This window comes from Temnothorax nylanderi, unplaced genomic scaffold (genome assembly GCF_030848795.1).
Source record: "Temnothorax nylanderi isolate EJ_2023f unplaced genomic scaffold, tnyl_v1.0 TNYL_tig0436_pilon, whole genome shotgun sequence".
In the NCBI taxonomy this organism is placed as follows: Eukaryota; Metazoa; Arthropoda; class Insecta; order Hymenoptera; family Formicidae; genus Temnothorax; species Temnothorax nylanderi.
Genome location: NW_027249498.1, coordinates 59176 through 78060, shown reverse-complemented (window position 1 = coordinate 78060; position 18885 = coordinate 59176). Strand labels below are relative to the sequence as shown.

Below are 18885 nucleotides of genomic sequence, written 5' to 3'. Positions count from 1 at the left end.
TAACCACACAATTCTCTGCAGGTATAGAATCCCGACTGTAAATACGGACTTTAGGAATACCAGATCTGTCGTCAATCTCTACCTAACTTAAAGTGAAAAGGAATGTGATTAGAATTAACAAAAGTTTCACTCGACAAGCAATAGCTAAATAATATCAAACGGCCAATTTCGAGCTAATACCAGATGTTAGAAAAAAATATTTAATACATTCAATAATCGTATACAGACTTGTTTACGTTTCGTGCCTTACTTGGCCTTCTTCAGAACAATAAAAAAATATAAAGAAAAACGCATTACAATATATCGCATTATTCTACGAACAAAACGAATCAATTCGATCCAACGCCACAATTTACATTAATCCGGTCTCACCCAAGTAATTGGACAATTAGTCATATTGAAGTCAGAAGTATGTTGTCAATTAATCGTCAATCTACACGCAGAATCGGTCGTTTCCTTCGCTGCATGACACTTATGCGTCCATGAAACCCGTATAGATGTGAGATCCTTTATCGCCAGACCATCTTAGTGGCAACTACATCAAAGTTAGAACTTACATAGGACCAAAACGAAAATTTGATTAAAAACGAGTTTAGCCTTAAAAACGGACTCACATAAGCGGTCGATGAAACAAGGAACTAGGGTGAATTCCTTCCATCGTCTCACAAAGCGTGTGTTCGTCGCGAAGGATAACAGACGACTGAGACAATACCCGCATCGCAAGGGCACAATAACCAATGATCATTGTTATTAACAGAACGTTTAAGACAACCGATTCAAGATATCAAAATAGGCATCGTTTAGTAGTTCCGTGTCCTTATTTAAATTTATACCATTAGTTTGTTCTTTAATATGTATCATTTCTGCGGTTAATCTCTTTTTGTAATTATGCTCAATTTCTAAGATGCGTGCATTTTCCTAGTCAAATGAATGATTGAATTTTGTGGTATGTTCTGATACAACAGAATGTTTGGACTCGTCTAATCTTATATTGCTTTTATGTTCTTTTAATCTGGTTTGTAATTGCCTCTTAGTCTGACCGACGTAAGAGGCATCACAATTTTTACAACAGATTTTGTAAATTACGTCATTCTTGGAAAAATGGGCGTTCTTATCCTTATGGACCTTAATGATGCTACCAAGATTGTTAAGAGTGCGGTATCCCACAGAATTTTCAGATTTATCGACTGCTGAGGCGATGATTTCCGAAGTATGTTTTAAATACGGTATAACAATAAAACTTTTTGTTTGCTGTGCACATTCGGAATCATTACCCGTATTATTATTCTTTATGGACTGAAGTTTCCTCAGTCTTTTATTAATATGCAAGAATATTAGATCGATGGGATATCCATTTCCAAGCAATACATTGATGACAAAATTTAAATTTTTATTATAAAAGCTGGGATGTGATAACCTGATTGATCTGTCCAATTTTTGTTTTGGTCCTATGTAAGTTCTAACTTTGATATAGTTGCCACTAAGATGGTCTAGCGATAAAGGATCTCACATCTATACGGGTTTCATGGACGCATAAGTGTCATGCAGCGAAGGAAACGACCGATTCTGCGTGTAGATTGACGATTAATTGACAACATACTTCTGACTTCAATATGACTAATTGTCCAATTACTTGGGTGAGACCGGATTAATGTAAATTGTGGCGTTGGATCGAATTGATTCGTTTTGTTCGTAGAATAATGCGATATATTGTAATGCGTTTTTCTTTATATTTTTTTATTGTTCTGAAGAAGGCCAAGTAAGGCACGAAACGTAAACAAGTCTGTATACGATTATTGAATGTATTAAATATTTTTTTCTAACATCTGGTATTAGCTCGAAATTGGCCGTTTGATTAGAATTATTATATATATTATATATTTATACACTTACATACAGTTTGATTTATATTTAATAACATTATACATATATATTTTATAGTATTACATTTAATTACAATATTATATTTTATTACATTATTAGAAAAAAGTATCTTACAATGTATTGTAAAAACGGTACAAATTATGTATTAATTAATACTAATGTAAGGCTTCCGCTCGCTCGATCGCCAAGATTATTACAAATTATATATTTTAAAATAAAATAAAATATTATTGTATTTTATTTTATTTTATTTTAATATTTTAAATCGAAAAATCGAAGTATCTATTGTGAAGTATTAATAAAGAAGAAAAAATATTAACTAATATAATATTTTATTAGACATGTATCTGTTATGAGATGTAATAGATACGACTAATAAATATTGTTTTAAACATTTATGAAAAAATACGCATTACGCTTTACAGAAGCATCGAAAAAAAAACGAAGTTACTGATTACTTTCCGGGCGAACAGACATACGGAGATGACAATCCTAATTACAATGTTTCATTATGCATTATAGCAACTACAATATATTGCGGTGTGTACGAAGCATTATCTGCCGTACTATCATCACTATTACTACTCTCATCTGTGGTATCCCAATACGGCATTCTGTAACCTTTTGCGCTGACTTCATGCAGATTAATATGTGATACCTCATCTGCTAACGCCGCACACGAGTATACCTGAACATCTGATGATAATATACCAATATCATAAAAATTAGTAACTTGTACAAACTTTTTGACGCCTAAACAATAAGAATTTCCGTCCTTGAAAATATCGCAAACAATACAAATAGACCCATTATTTAAGATGCAACAATTATCGCGGATATGTGTACTAAGCAATATGTGATTAAATGTAATTTTGCGATACCGAGTACAATTGCTATCATCAATGTACGGCATAAATACACGAACAGATGTTTCTACATTACGAGCTTTGCTACTTCCGTGCGCTTGTCTTTCTTTTATTCTATTAAACATTTGTTGGAGAGGTTGATTACCTTTTCTGCAATATCTCCGAAAAATTAACATATTGCTTTCAAATGGAAAAGCAGAAAATGAATCTAAATTGCCAAAACGTCTAACGTTATCTGTGAGATGAAGCAGACCATGCACGTTATACGAATTAAATGTAATGTCATAAACATGTTCAGCTCGAAGAACAAATTTCTGAAGGGCACACTCTGCAAAACGTAAGTATTGCCTTGATGGACACTTAGAAGATAAGATTCTTATAGCTGTATGTAAAAATAGGAAATGTTTATAGACTGTTTTATCTAATAAATCATGGAATAGAGCTGGACTAGTATACAGTAACATTTGTCGCAGTTCTGTAGCTTTATATTTTGAAAACATTTCGAGAGATCTGGGTCGCCTTGCAAAATCTGAAGGACAATATTTTTGTAAACTTTCTATTCGTGTATTTATAATGGTAATAGATGTGCTGGATAGTTTTGTGTCACGAGAATATTTTTCTTTTACCCACGCAAGTAATATCTCTTTCATTACACCTATAAACACAAGGTGCATACATTCAAATGGAACCTGTGATACCATTCCCATCGGTAATTGTGAGAGCGGACTTGTACCTTCTTTGTGATGAATCTCATCTAAGCACATGTGGTATTCTTCATCCGTTCGAAGAGGATGGTTTATACCATTAAAAACGTTATAATTACTATGAAAATGTGTACCTGTTTTTTTACATTTGGAACATGGACGTTCAGCCATATGGTTACGATGATTTAATATAAAAGCGCGAGCTGGCGCATCTGCTATAAAACATCTAAGTCTTAGTAGCACTTTCTTGTCATTAAATTGTATTCCTCCATTTGAAAAAATTCTTTGGACATCTTGTACAAATTTGTTAAAGAAAACGTTAGAATTATATGGTTTTACAGGACCTTTGTAAATACCCACAACTATTAGTGGTGCATCTTGTACATTGGCAATTTGACACTGAATTGGCCAAATATGAATGATACTTTGTTTATCTAAATTACATCCATCAGTACTAAAATCTAAAACTACCTCGTCAACTGACGTACATGATGCATTACAGAGGCTTTCAATAATTCCAAATTCCAAATCAAAATGAAGATATTCCCCCGGTGGCACAGAGGATATAGCAAGACAATTACGCGGTGTTTGGAGTAGCGTCCTAACATCCTTAGGTAATAAGAAAAAGCAAGAATGTGTTCTTAGAAGAGATAGTATGCTATTTCCCTGAACATGTGTAAGATTATTATCTATGAAGCAAGTTGCCAATTTCTCACGAAAAGATGCTTTGTGTACGGTATCTGTACATAAGGAGGCAAGAGCGTTTTCATCACTTAATTCAGGTTCATTACTTTTATTATTGCTAATAGGACTAACATGAAACATATCTGAAGGAGACGAACTATCAATTCTTTGTGTATTTACTATATTTGTACTGCAAGTTTTATCGTTCAAAATACTATTGAAAGTAATAGTTTCTTCAGATGCAGTGGAGGGGCCAGGTAAATGCATATCACTCGTAGTACGGATATTTTCATTGGTCAATGTTAATAAATGAACATTGTTTCTGTATTCTACTCTAATTCTCCTTTTTTGTCTTTCAGATAATGTGTGAAGCGTCTTTCGACAAATTGAGGTCTTTAGATATTGTTTTTCCATATTTATATATAATGGAACTTGCAAGAGATTGCAGGTAGAAATTTCTTGTATCTCCAAAATATGAAATTTCTGTTGTGAATACAAAGAAGAAAAGGGTTAGAGAGCTTCATAAAGCTTTATATAAAGCCAAAAACACGATCAAATCGATATACCATAAAACCACTGATGATGAAAGCGAGCGATCAGACGTAGAGAATAAGGAACTAGTAAGAGAATGAACCATAAATACAATAGATAATATTTTGAAGTGCACTACGATATACGTGAAACGTACAAAATACCAAAACCAATTGAAAAAACTAAATAAATAATTGTAAGCAATATCAGAACAGTATCAGTGACACATGGTGTCACTTTTTTCAGCGCACAAAAATGTTACATAACTGTAGTCACAAAAAACTTATTAAAAAATAGACTGCAATCATACTTGCAATAACGCAAAAAATCGCATACCACTAAACATTAAAAAATTAAGTATAGTTTAAGTCAGAGTTACCCCTCAGATTTAAGCGAGTGTCTGTATTTTTATATAAGTAGGAGACAGATAAGTTATAAACCATTTCAATTAATGTTTAGGGCAGAGTCTTAACTAGCTCTCCACAACCGCACTGAGTTTTTACGCAAAGGCAACTACACAAGTTTTATAGCTTTTCAAAAGATGGTAAAACGAGGAGTCGTAATGCGGACCGCGTGAGCACACGAGTTTAAAAATATAATTTATAAGAAATAACATAAAAACCGCATTAGTAAATCTATACATTACAATCCATTTGCATGGAAACACCAAAATATTGTCTCACTAAATCGTGGAGAAATTGCGAGTACCTTGCCCGCGGCTGCAGCGAATTTCCAGGCGTTGCGGTTTACATACGTGATTATACGTATTTACAATACGTAAGTAATCGGGGACCAAGAATCGTGTCACCGATTCAAAGTAACGTCGGACTTCACTCAAACAAAGCAGTCTGTAACACATAAAGAAGAAAAATGTATTAGATATAAGACAACGGACATAAAAAACAGAGCACATAACGTTTAATGCATGTAAAGTGATCGGGCAAACTTACCTTGCCTGCGGCTGCAGCGAGTTTCCAAGCGATGCGGTTCACAAACATGATTCTACGTATTTACAATACGTGGGGAATCGAGGAACATGAATCGTGTCACCGATTTAAAGTGACGTCGGACTTCACTCAAACAAAGCAGTCTGTAACACATAAAGAAGAAAAATGTATTAGATATAAGACAACGGACATAAAAAACAGAGCACATAACGTTTAATGCATGTAAAGTGATTGGGCAAACTTCCCATACAGCACAGAAATATTGCAGCACTATTGCAGCAATGTTTTCCTGCAATATTGCAATATTGCAGAAGCATTGCAAAATATTGCTGCACCGTTGCTGTGGCATTGCAGCAATAGTAAAATGTCCGCTTGCAGAAATATTGCGATATAATATTGCAGCAACATTGTAATATAATATATATGCAATAATTGTTTATATATATATATAATACATAATAATACATATCGGCATAATAGCTTTAACATATATATAAAATTAATCCAAAGTTTTAGAATAGTACTATAATTTTATGATTTAAAGTTATATTACATACTGATCTGTATGTAATATAAATATTATGTTAAAATTTAATTGGAATGATATTTTAACTATCAATAAAAAAATCTGAATTATAATATATATTTATTTATTTATAATAATACATAAAATAATATGAATATAATACCTCACACCCATAAACTTTTTTATGTCACTATAAATATTTAGACTATAATATATGTATATAAAACAAAAATTGTTTTCTCTTTGGTTCATATATGAGTGAAATGCGAGACATATGCAAAGTAGTACATAAAATCATATATAAATATATATGACAAAAAATATATAAACATTAGCATAAACTAAATTACTAGATATGATAAACTATACGTATAAAATAAAAATAAAAATGTTTTCCTCTTTGGTTGAATGAAACACGAGAAATATGCCAATGAATATATAAAATAGTAAACAAATATATATGAAAAAAATATATAAACATTAGCATAAACTAAATTACTAGATATGATAAACTATACATATAAAATAAAAATAAAATTTTTTTTTCTTTGGTTTAATGAAACACGAGAAATATGCTAATGAATATATAAAATAGTAAACAAATATATATGAAAAAAAAATATATGTAGATTGTGCATGCGCGTACAATTGTTATCAATCTGAATGCTTTTCTTCTTTTTTTTGCCTTGCAATTCTTACAGTAGCTTGTGCTAGCCATTTGGATGCATATTCCGCAAATTCGTTTTCTGTCATTTCTTTATATGACATCCGAACAGCTTCTGAAATATATACAAATATTATTCAACATATGTTTTACATATTAGTTAAAGCATGTACAAAGTATGTACAAATTATATACAAAGTATTCCAAATAAAACAATACATCTAAATAACTTGTACAGAATACATGTTGAGAAACATTTGTCAAAATAATAATTGTAAGAGATTTCAAAAGAAATATTATATAGTTAAAAAAAATTTATGACAATATATATTACTATGGTACTTAAATATTGTTTCCACTGTTATTTCAAAATCAACTTTGATATTTTAAATATGCAATATTATATGGTTTTTCTCAATATAAAAAAGATTCCTCAGGTTATTATGTATATTAAAAATATTTTGATAACAGTTTCAAAACTGTTAATAAAAAATAAATATTTTTTAAGATATTTTATATTTTACTCAGATATGCACACACTTTTAAGTATAAGGTATACAATATTTTTTAATGTACTCACTTATCCATGATTTTACTACAGTACTTGTATATATAGAGAATTATCTACAGAACTAATTAATGCTATAAGAAGAAAACGTATGATTTTATTTAAAAAGCAAAGTTAACTTTAAAAACGTACTGTTTTTGAGTTATGGTGCGTGTATTATTTTATTCTAGATATCCTGTAGATATGTTTTAACGAAATCTTGTATCTAAATTAATTGAAAATAACAGAATAAAATTATAAAATATATACTTACGTATGATAAGTTTGGAAAGTCCTAAATCTTTGAAACACCGTTTATTTTTTTTACCAGTCCAAGTGAATTGTGTAGCAAAATTATCTGTAATTGCTGTTTTGAAAATATTTCTTATCATGATATGTGCACTATGTCCACCAACGAGATAAAAAGTATTAAGCTGAAATAAATTGTCAACTTTATTAATAATATTATATTAATATAGATTCTCTCTCTATTTATTCGTTAATGGCTCGTAATTAAGTAAACTATTTAAGCTCTGTGTATAACAATATGAGATACGGAGGTATATTAAAGATTTAATGACGTATTTAAAGAAGATATATTGGAAGATAATAATATGAATTTGTCACTTAAATGATACTTTTAACATGGAGATATTTTACAATAAAATTGAAAAATTTTAATATAATATATATATAAATGTCATACCACATCTTCTTTGAACTTCATATCTTGCAATTGTTCTTCAAACAATGTTAATTCTGGTAATGTACCTATTGGGAATTGAATGTTGCTTTTTTGTGCAATGCAAGGTTGATTTGAATATTGTACTTTCTTATCAAACATTTCAATGTTTTTTTCGATGGTCTCCATTTTGTATAATATTTTATTTAACTTTCTCAAGATTATTTTTTTAAATTCTAGAATAAAATACTATTATTTAATTTCTAATTATAAATATTACTACTATACTTACTATATATATATATATATATATATATATATATATATCATGTAATAAATATATTGCATATTTCTTTAGTATGTCAAATATATAAAAAAGTATTACTATATTTTAAAAACTTACCATGAGTATATACATTTTCATCTTCGGTATGTAACGCAGAATTTTTTATAGAAGATATATTACTATTAGTAACAATTTCATTATCACTAATATCTAAAAAATAAGTAGTAATAAGTATTAATACTTTTTCATAAATATGTCGTATAATGTTTTTAAATTATAACAAATATGCTCACCATTTCTGCTTATTGTTTTAAATGACGTGTTTTCGCATAATACATTTCTGGTAACCTGTGTAGATGTACTCGGTAGCTTTTTGTCATTTGACACAAAATGTTGTTTTTGCGGAAAAGCGGGCAATGTTTTTACTCGTGTAACTTTATTTTCTTTATTGGAACATACATCGTCTTCAGAAGAGGATGAAAAATTTTTTTTGGCGTTTATACGCCTTCTTTTTTTTTCCCGTTCTCTTAATTCGTTAGACGATATACCTGCTTCATCTACATTTGATGTGTCTTCCGCTAAACTTAATTTTTCTATACCCTCTGCATAAGTATCTAAATTATTTTAAATAAAATTATAAATAAAGTTATAAAAATTATTAATAATACAAATAATAAATACAAATTTATGTATTACATTCACTTACTTGCAGTGCCAAAAACTTTCTTTATTGATATCTCCTCCCAATCTGTCCTTTGTTGTGGCATTTCCCTCGTTATTATAGCTTTATTAATACGAAGTTTTGTATTGAAGTGACTAGGCCAAATACTTGAAAACGTATCTGCGTTGAACCACGCTGCAGGTATCAACTGCAGACCGTCATCAAATTCCACAATAATGTATTTCTTGTTATCCATTTTTCTGTATCGCACAATGCACGAAGTCATACAATATGAATTATATTTTATTATAGAAATATGTATATTATAAAAATATGTATATTATAGAAATATGTATATTATAGAAATATGTATATTATAGAAATATGTGTATTATAGAAATATATATATTATAGAAATATGTATATTATGTAACGCATAAAATTATATTTCATGGTTAAGGGGGAAAATAGCAAAAGTGTTTGCATCGTTCCCATAAGGAATTTTCCATATCTTACATAGAACATCTGTAATTGGCGTAGAATAAATTTTATCATTATATACTGTCATTACTTTAATATCGAAATCGCCAGATTGACATGGCAATTTATATAAATCTTTCACGTATTTTAATTTTTTACCAATGAGACAGATTTCTTTATCTTTTTTTTGTATAATGTTTACAATCAAAATGCATTTGCCGTTTCTTAATAGACAGCAATTATTAGAAGAAGTTTTACAATTAATATTAAAGTTTCCCTTTGATATCATGAGATATTGCGATTCAACATCTACATCATCAGGTATTGGACCATTATTATGCGAATATTTAAATGAATATGTTTCATTATTATTACCATATTCTGTAAATAAGAGATTACAGTTTTCAATCTCATTGTACCTTTTAATCAATTGTTGCAGTGGTTTTTCATTTTTCCGTAACCGTTTCTTAATAAATGTCATATAATTCTCGAATCGAAAAGCACTAAAGTTATCGAGTGGACCATACGTTCTAACGTCAGAACATATATGTAAAAGACAATGCACATTATGCGATATATACTGCTTACCATAAAATATTTCAAATGACTCAACAAAATGATGAAGTAAAGCTTCAGCAAAATTGATTAGTTCTTGAGATATATTTCGACGTATAAGAATTGTTATAGCTACATGTAACGTGAGAAAATGGATATATAATTTTTCTTGTAATACATTCTTCAATACCACAGGACCTGTATATAATAAAAAATTTCTGAATTCTGTAGCTTTCCACTGCTTAACGTCTTTTATTGATCTGGGTTTTCTAACAAAATCAACAGGTGTAGTATTCCTAAGTAAAATCAATAGATGTGAAATTTTATTAATAGATCTTGCATTTAACCGTACACAAAGTGGACCTTTCATCCAAAGTAGTATTAGTTTTTTAACAACTCCTAAACATATTAAGTGCATGTAGTCTAGTGGAGTATTAGTTAAAGGTAGAAATTTGGGAACATTATTTAAAATAGAAAAGCTAATTTGAAAATCTTTATAGGCATTAATTGCAAATAACTCATCTGTCCTTAAAGGATATTTTTTTTCATATGGAAAGCATATTCTACCATTTGTATATGTGCCCTTGACTAAACATTTAGTGCAACTATAAAAGCCTGTATGACCTTTTATACACAGTGCAAAAGACTTAGCAGGTGCATCACATATTAAAGCAAATAATAATACTTTAATTACGTTTTTGCCATGAATATAACCATTATTAATTAATTCTATTAAGTCATTGACTAAAGGTTGCAGAAAAACATTAGAATTACTAGGTTTTTTGTATCCAAAATATGCACCAACAAGATATACTGTCATATTTTCTGTATTTGAGCATAAAATAGGCCACAAGGATGCTTGTGATGATTTTGCTACTGGCAGACCATCAATATTTATTAATAATTTAAAACATTTATCATTATTTTTTAATACCATTTGTTTAATAATATTGTCTAAACCAAAATAAAAGTATTCTCCTTCACATACTTTTAATATATTTAATTGTCTTGGAGTTTGGAGCAATGTTCGTGTGTCCATGGGTATGTTATATGGTGTATATTGACACAAAATTTTCAATAATGCGTTACATGTATTGTGGGGAACATTATATAAGACAGCCCATTCAGCTATAGCATTTCTTAATGTTTTTTCATCAGCATTGTTGTCAGAAGCTTTATCTATTTCTTTTATAATAGAATTAATTATAACAGAGTCATTATCAGGGTCATTATTAATTATATCAGGATAATTATCGCTGTTTCTTTGAATGTCTTGACACTTATCATGATCCCTTGAAGTTGTAGCGTCGATATGCATTGTGTTATTATTATGTGCATTACAAAAATCAACCTCTGCAACAGTTTCTTTAAGTACATCTTCATGAATAGTATGTTTAGAGGACGTATTGACAGTATATGAATCTAAAATTGGTTCTGAACAGCCAGCGATGTCTATTTCAGTATTATTAGCAATAATCCGTCTACTATGACGCTTGGAAACAAATCTTCTTTTGTGTGCATTATACATATTTCTTATAATAAGCAGTAATTGCATAAAGACTTATACACTGAAACAAATATAGATAAATATTCAGAAAATATTAACAAACAATATACATATGTATCTATGCTCATAGCTGTAATCCACTTGACGCTACAAATGCTTCAAAGCATTTGTAGCATCAAGTGAATCGCAGCCTATGTGTATAGATCTTACAGTATTTGAAATTGAATCCTTCACTGAGTATAGATATCAACTATGTATATATATATATATATATATATAATAAAAGTAAAAACGACTGGATAATGAACTCGTGAAATATACAAAAAGGTTGTAATTAATATACATAGGTCCGTAAAATAATCATGTGTGATATATTTAATTTTTAACTGTACAAAGAAATTTTTTGCAATACTATATTATGTGAAATACGTGATATCTTGAATAGTTTGTATTTTCTAAATATATAAAATGGCAAAAACAAAGTAATTTAAGGGCTTTTATCAATCAAAATGAAAAGAACAAGGTTTAATTAAAGTTCGTGTATGAGACTTAGTGAAAAATTAGGTTAGATTACATTAAATTAGATTAAGCTAATGTTCTTATAATTATAAAACATATAATTTTTAGATAGCACGAATTCCTTCAAGGGATGTTGTTCCCTATAGTATGTCTTGTGAATGTCTTTTTTTAGGACGTTCCTTCGACGTAGCTGTGCTGTCTAGGTTAAGTTTTATAATAATAATGCATTTACATACCTTTACTCTCTGCCTTTATCTTGCTTCTTTTCCTTTTCTCGCAATGCTTTTGTCCGCACGTGTTCACTCTCTACAGAACTATCAAAAGATGCGCGACAATAAGTTTCTTATGGCCGAGTCTTCAAAAGCGTAGTACCGTAAGCCAAGAACTGTGCCACGTGTATATGTGCCACGTCGCTGTATCCCCACCGCTGTGTATGCGCAAAGTCACGCATACGCCATGCTGCCTAACCCGAATCGCAACACTGCCGTAAGCCTTAAGCCGATTCCGCCGTGAGCGGTAACCAATAAATTAATTAATTCTAACTCAGGGCGGCGATTACATAACTTTCCCCCTAGATATAATATATTACGCTATTTTCAATTAATATTGTTTTGAAATATTGCAGCAACATTACTGAATCAATATTGCAATAAATTGTCTTTGCAATTTTTCTGCAATATTGCACTGCAATATGCAATGTTGCAACGTTGTAGCAATACTGCTGCAGCTTCTGTGCTGTATGGGTTACCTTGCCTGCGGCTGCAGCGAGTTTCCAAGCGATGCGGTTCACAAACATGATTCTACGTATTTACAATACGTGGGGAATCGGGGAACATGAATCGTGTCACCGATTTAAAGTGATGTCGGACTTCACTCAAACAGAAGTTCCGTTCGTAGAGCAAAAATCTGTGAAGCGAAAAAGGCAACATAATATACTAAATAAGAATAAAGTACCAAAAGTAAAATAAAACTAAAATCCTTACCAAGGACGCAGAACTGTGTGTACGGCCACGTACGACCACGCGACCAGGTACGACGCAATGGAACACAATATAAAACACCGAGCGGCACGCACAAAATACCAGACCGTCCGTATCGTCACGAGCCGGATGCGTGACTCTTTGTCCCCGAAGTAAACAAGCATAACAAGCAGTGGCGTTGTACGCTACTATAATAGAACAGAAATACATTTTATTTACCTGGTTTTACGTATAACAGCGTCGCAATGACCAAACTCTACTATAATGACACTTTTTCGTATTTTTACAAGACGTTGAAAGACGAACGCGATAAAATACGCATATATATTACACGAATTTTCATATCGTAGGAACACGAAATACAAACTAACCTGAGCACAACGCTTCTTGAACGTGAATAATCGCACTGGTTCAGCTCATGAGAAATAACGGCACTTCCTCTTTCTTGGAAGAAAGGACAAGAAAAACCTTCTTCTCAGCCTGAAGACACGCACGTTCAAATGATATCTGCAACTGTTCTTCACAGGACAATTCCCGCTTCAGCACGCTGGTTTCACTGCGCGCTTTATGACGTCGTGATTGGACGTACAAATCGAGACTGCCATAGCGACATGCGCACCAGCCATTCCGGCCGGCGTGGCGCGTCGTGCGCCTATCGAGCCGACTGTTGCATTCTTGCGTGACAAATGCTGACACTTTTGTAACAGCAAAGTTGCTTGATATTTGTCGTGAATCTGTCGTCAATGCATTCAACAGACCTGCTCGCTTATCCGAGCCATCTGTCGTCAACATACATTGTTATATTTTTGCGAGATGTTTGCTGACACTATTTGTAATAACAAAACTGCTTAGCATTTGCCATCAATCTGCCGTCAATATGTTCGGTATCTGCTTGCTGTTAACTGCTATTCTGTCATATATTTTGCCGACAAAGGTTGTTGCATATTGACGGAAGTGTGCTAACAGAATTGACAATACCAAATTATGTTTCCCATTTGCGACCTTTCGGCAAACATAATTACAGATTGTGTTAGCTGGGTAACCAACTGTTAAAATGAAAAAATCGCTTTACAATACTTCATGTAAATGCTCACTTACGAAATTGTTTACGTGAGTTTATTTTAATAGCTTGGTTATGTTATTTATTAAAAACCCCAGGTAAGAAACACAAGTCATTTTGACGTCAAATACTAGTCATGTTTGTACAACCCGGGAAAAAATGATTAGATATAATCATATATAATTATATCTAGAATATATATAATTATATATAATTATATATTTTTTTATATGGGGTCATATCTAATTATACATGGCCACATGTGCAATCTGTGGTCCCACATACAACCAGATATAGCACCATATCTACTTGTATATAAATGTATATAATTTTATGTGAAGCCAGATATAATGATATGTGAGTAGTGCACTCTACATATAACTAGATATAGTATTATATACAACTATATATGCAGTCATATATAGCCAGATATATTTATGTGACTAATCTGGCGCTATATACAACCAGATATAGTACCATATCTAATCGTATATAAATGTATGTGAAGCCAGATATGATGATATGTGAGTACTGCACCCGACATATAACTAGATATAGTATTATATAAAACTATATATGCAGTTATATATAGCCAGATATATTAATGTGACTAATCTTGTCCTATGTACAACCAGATATAGCACCATATCTAATTGTATATAAATGTATGTGAAGCCAGATAAAATGATATGTGAGTAGTGCACTCTACATATAACTAGATATAGCATTATATACAACTATATATGCAGTCATATATAGCCAGATATATTTATGTGACTAATCTGGCGCTATATACAACCAGATATAGCACCATATCTAATCGTATATAAATGTATGTGAAGCCAGATATAATGATATATGAGTAGTGCACCCTACATATAACTAGATATAAGTCCAAGGTTGGGTAGTGTCTAGTTAAAAAGATAAAAGTTAAGTTAAAAAGTTAAAAAGTTAAATATTTTTAACTTAACTTAGTTACATTTTAGACTTTTAACTTTTAACTTAATTTAGTTACATTTTATCGGTAACTATTAACTTTTAATTTAACTTTCTTGAAGTAAACCATGCCATAAATAAAGGCGTCGCGAGATGCCTGCCTACAACTCTACATTTATAGTATAGGACCTTGATTCTCGAACTCAACTGTGAATTTGTTTACATACGAAACGGCCCAATACTGCGCCAGTACTGGTTGTTGCAGTTCGGGTACTGGCGTAGTACTGGCAACACTACTGGCGCGGTACTGGCGCCAGTACCGGATGATAACTTGGGCCCAATACTGGCAGACAGTACTGGCCCAGCCGTTGTCTACTGGTACTGCCCCAGTACAGGATTTATGATCGGTTTAGTACTGCGCCAATACTGGTTGCCAGGTGCCAGATTTCTGATACAATGCTACGTGCCAGTATCGAGCCAGTATCGAGCCGACACTGATTTCCGATATTCACCCGACATAAAAAAAATTATTTATTTTGAAATTGTATTACTATTTTTTAACTAAATTTGTTTCTTAAGATGCAGTCTATGATTATAAATATTTTCTCGTATTTGAAAAACACACTTACCTTGGTGGAATTCGAACTCGGGACCTCGGGACCTCTGGATCGTGAGCCAACTGCCTTACATGGTAGACTACTTCTTAATTTGATGTAAGTGTTATATACAATCTACATATGTCATAACCAGCGCAAATATATAATTTTTCAAAAATTATCTTAAGAAACAAATTCAGTTTAAAAAGAGTAATAAAATTTTGAATTGGATATATGATATAATATTTCTTAATGTCGGGTGAATGTCAGAAACCAGTGCCGGCTTATTACGAAATTTTGTGTTCGTAAATATATTTATAAAGTTAAAACATCCTTATCAAATCCTTACAAGGGCCTCATTACACAAAAATAAGAAAAACCTTTCTTATGGCATCCTTAATAAATAATGATCGGGACCTCATCCGGTTAGCCCTAATAAATAAGTATTTATGAAGTTAAAATATCCTTATCAAATCTTTACAAGGGTCTTACTAGACAAAAATAAGGAAACCTTTCTTATGGCATCCCTAATAACTAATGATCGGCGCCTTATGTTATGTAAGGCCATCCCTAACAAATTTTTACACGGGTGGCTGATAGAACCTTGGCCGGCAATTGACTGCCGTAGCATCGGCCAAGCGTTGGTCTTCATTGTAATGCCAGATTATTCTATATAGGTAGGCAGTCAGTTATTTGCCAGTGATGGCCCAGTCTGACAGAATGTTGGGCGACGTACGGCTGCCAACCATCGGCCAAGTGTTGGTCTTTGTTGTAATCCCGGATTATTCTATATAGGTAGGCAGTCAGTTATTTGCCAGTGATGGCCCAGTACTGTCTGACAGAATGTTGGGCGACGTACGGCTGCCAACCATCGGCCAAGTGTTGGTCTTCGTTGTAATGCCGGATTATTCTATATAGGTAGGCAGCCAGTTATTTGCCAGTGATGGCCCAGTACTGTCTGACAGAATGTTGGGCGACGTACGGCTGCCAACCATCGGCCAAGTGTTGGTCTTCGTTGTAATGCCGGATTATTCTATATAGGTAGGCAGCCAGTTATTTGCCAGTGATAGCCCAGCACTGGCTGATAGAACCTTGGCCGACAATTGACTGCCGTAGCATTGGCCAAGCGTTGGTTTCATTGTAACATCTGGCAACTCCTATATGGGGGGCCATATTCCGTGTAGTGTGATTGGTTGTATGCTTCTAGAAGAATTGACCAATCACAAAGCTCAGAATGCCCCATTTCGTATACGCTAGTCGCAGCACTATTACTTATCTCCGTGAACGCACTAAACGCAGTATAGTCGATCTGGCCACTGGCTTCCACCTCTTTACAACAAACGCTATATTTAATAACACGCTCCTCCTGCACTGAACAACCGTTCAACAATGAGCTGAAGATGGTATCGAGGTATTATATTGTATAAAAGCACGTTTGAGTGCCTGAGGGAAATCTTTTTCCGTCGCAAATGTATCAGTCGATATGGCCACTGGCTTCCACCTCTTTACAACAAACGCTATATTTAATAACACGCTCCTCCTGCACTGAACAACCGTTCAACAATGAGCTGAAGATGGTATCGAGGTATTATATTGTATAAAAGCACGTTTGAGTGCCTGAGGGAAATCTTTTTCCGTCGCAAATGTATCAGTCGATATGTTGAATGATATGATCAATTATAATCACGTTTTCGTTTCGGTTCTGGTCCAGCGTGGCGACAAAAAAATTTAACTTTTAACTTTTTAATTACTAATTATTATTAACTTAACTTTTAATTCAATTAATTTCATTATGGATTAACTTGTATCTTAACTAAGTTAAATTTTCAAGGCTGTTAACTTTAACTTAACTTAGTTAAAAAAAAAAGTTAACTTACCCAACCTTGGATATAACATTATATAAAACTATATATAAAGTTATATATAGCCATCCAGATATATTAATGTGACTAATCTTGTCCTATGTACAACCAGATATAGCACTATATCTGTATAGATATAAGCATTTATCCATGTAGATTATATATGATTATATATAACCATATATAAACTTAAATTCGAATTATCCGATAGATGGCATTCGATAGGATTTATTTCTCGTATTTAAAATTTGACAAACAGTGGTATAAGAATGATATCAAGAGACACGGCAGTATCTCACGCCAAGCAGCGCCAAGTTATATATATGTATATATGAAGAAAAGATATAATAATATATGATTATATCTAATGCAATAAATATTTTATATATATACATATATATGTATATATATATAAAATATTTATTATGTTAGATATAATCACATATAACCACATACAATTATATATAACCATATATGGTATATAATTATATACAATTATATAAAATTATATCGGGCCATTTTTTATATCTAATTATATCTAATGTCGATTTTATATAATCATATGTGATTATATCTGATCATTTTTTCTCGGGAAATGACGTCAAATGACCAAAAAGCGACTATGTCTTTAAAAATGACATTATACTGACGTCATTCCATAACGTCATTATGACGTCTATTTTTAGTCATTTTTGGTCTATGACATCGGGGACTAATAATGGACGTTTATAAGACGTCATTTCTTAGACCATCTGAAGACGTCATTTTAAAGACGTCTTAAAGTCGTCCAAATAAGGTCTTTTTGTAATATAACTATTTTTACTTCTTAATATTGTATAATAAAGTAATAATAAAATAAAAACTACAAAATTAACTACAATATGTTTGTTTCGCAACTTTATGATTGAAGTGGCGAATTTATGGTATAAGTGTGTTAGTGGACCGCTCCGGTTTTCGCGCGCTGCGCCGAGGAAAGCACAAAATAAGAATCAGCTTCCTTGGTTAACGGAACACGAGTCAATTTATTTAAAGATGATTACAAGTCATACTTCGCGTTACAATGTCGCACTCGCTAGTGCACAACGCAGTACTCGCTACGATTCGACTCCGGTTTCTCGATATCGACCAGCAGTGTCGCGTACGGATTTTGTTGGCTCACTGACTGTCCCGGCAGGACACATATTATCACAGTCCTACTATTACAATCCTATTGAGTTCGATCGAAACCGAAAACCAAAACTTGGCCTAGAGCCCGACCGAATTGTGTGATAATGTGTGTAATTATTATTTTAATAATTAAATATTATAATATTTATAAAGAAAAAGTGTATAGTATATACATATATGTGAACGTGTATACATATGGCTTTTCTAGGATATCCATGAAAGTTTCGGTTTCGATTTCGGT

At 32.0% G+C, this 18885-nt stretch overlaps 2 protein-coding genes and 1 long non-coding RNA gene across 4 annotated transcripts; all 3 read right to left on the bottom strand.

Annotated features, from left to right (window-relative positions):
* Positions 1-1929: 1929 nt before the first annotated feature.
* LOC139782729 (uncharacterized) lies at positions 1930-13834 on the bottom strand. The gene is made up of 5 exons (XM_071721763.1): positions 13395-13834; positions 13027-13211; positions 12792-12949; positions 5620-5759; positions 1930-5517 (listed from the first exon to the last, which is right to left on the bottom strand). The coding sequence occupies exon 5, from the start codon at positions 4550-4552 to the stop codon at positions 2381-2383; it is 2172 nt and encodes a 723-aa protein (XP_071577864.1). The 5' UTR covers positions 4553-5517; positions 5620-5759; positions 12792-12949; positions 13027-13211; positions 13395-13834; the 3' UTR covers positions 1930-2380.
* Positions 6250-12512, bottom strand: LOC139782730 (uncharacterized). Of its 2 annotated transcripts, none has more exons than XM_071721766.1 (7): positions 12280-12512; positions 9028-9242; positions 8615-8935; positions 8439-8459; positions 8060-8271; positions 7628-7787; positions 6250-6921 (listed from the first exon to the last, which is right to left on the bottom strand). In XM_071721766.1, the coding sequence occupies exons 2-7, from the start codon at positions 9236-9238 to the stop codon at positions 6797-6799; spliced, it is 1050 nt and encodes a 349-aa protein (XP_071577867.1). In that variant the 5' UTR covers positions 9239-9242; positions 12280-12512; the 3' UTR covers positions 6250-6796. The 2 variants fall into 2 exon arrangements, with proteins under 2 accessions (XP_071577867.1, XP_071577866.1); XM_071721765.1 differs by having other exon boundaries at positions 8439-8531; positions 12280-12509.
* A 1184-nt stretch (positions 13835-15018) lies between the features above and the next one.
* LOC139782734 (uncharacterized) lies at positions 15019-16971 on the bottom strand. Its single transcript, XR_011720974.1, has 2 exons — positions 16707-16971; positions 15019-16218 (listed from the first exon to the last, which is right to left on the bottom strand). It is a non-coding gene; the product is annotated as an uncharacterized lncRNA (long non-coding RNA).
* Positions 16972-18885: the final 1914 nt, after the last annotated feature.

Coding starts and splice junctions, on each gene's coding strand:
- LOC139782729 (XM_071721763.1), bottom strand. CDS start 4,552: ATGGAAAAACAATATCTAAAGACCTCAATTTGTCGAAAGACGCTTCAC.
- LOC139782730 (XM_071721765.1), bottom strand. CDS start 9,238: ATGGATAACAAGAAATACATTATTGTGGAATTTGATGACGGTCTGCAG. Junction 8,936..9,027: donor GAAAGTTTTTGGCACTGCAA/GTAAGTGAATGT, acceptor AAAATAATTTAG/ATACTTATGCAGAGGGTATA. Junction 6,922..7,627: donor ACTTTCCAAACTTATCATAC/GTAAGTATATAT, acceptor TATATATTTCAG/AAGCTGTTCGGATGTCATAT.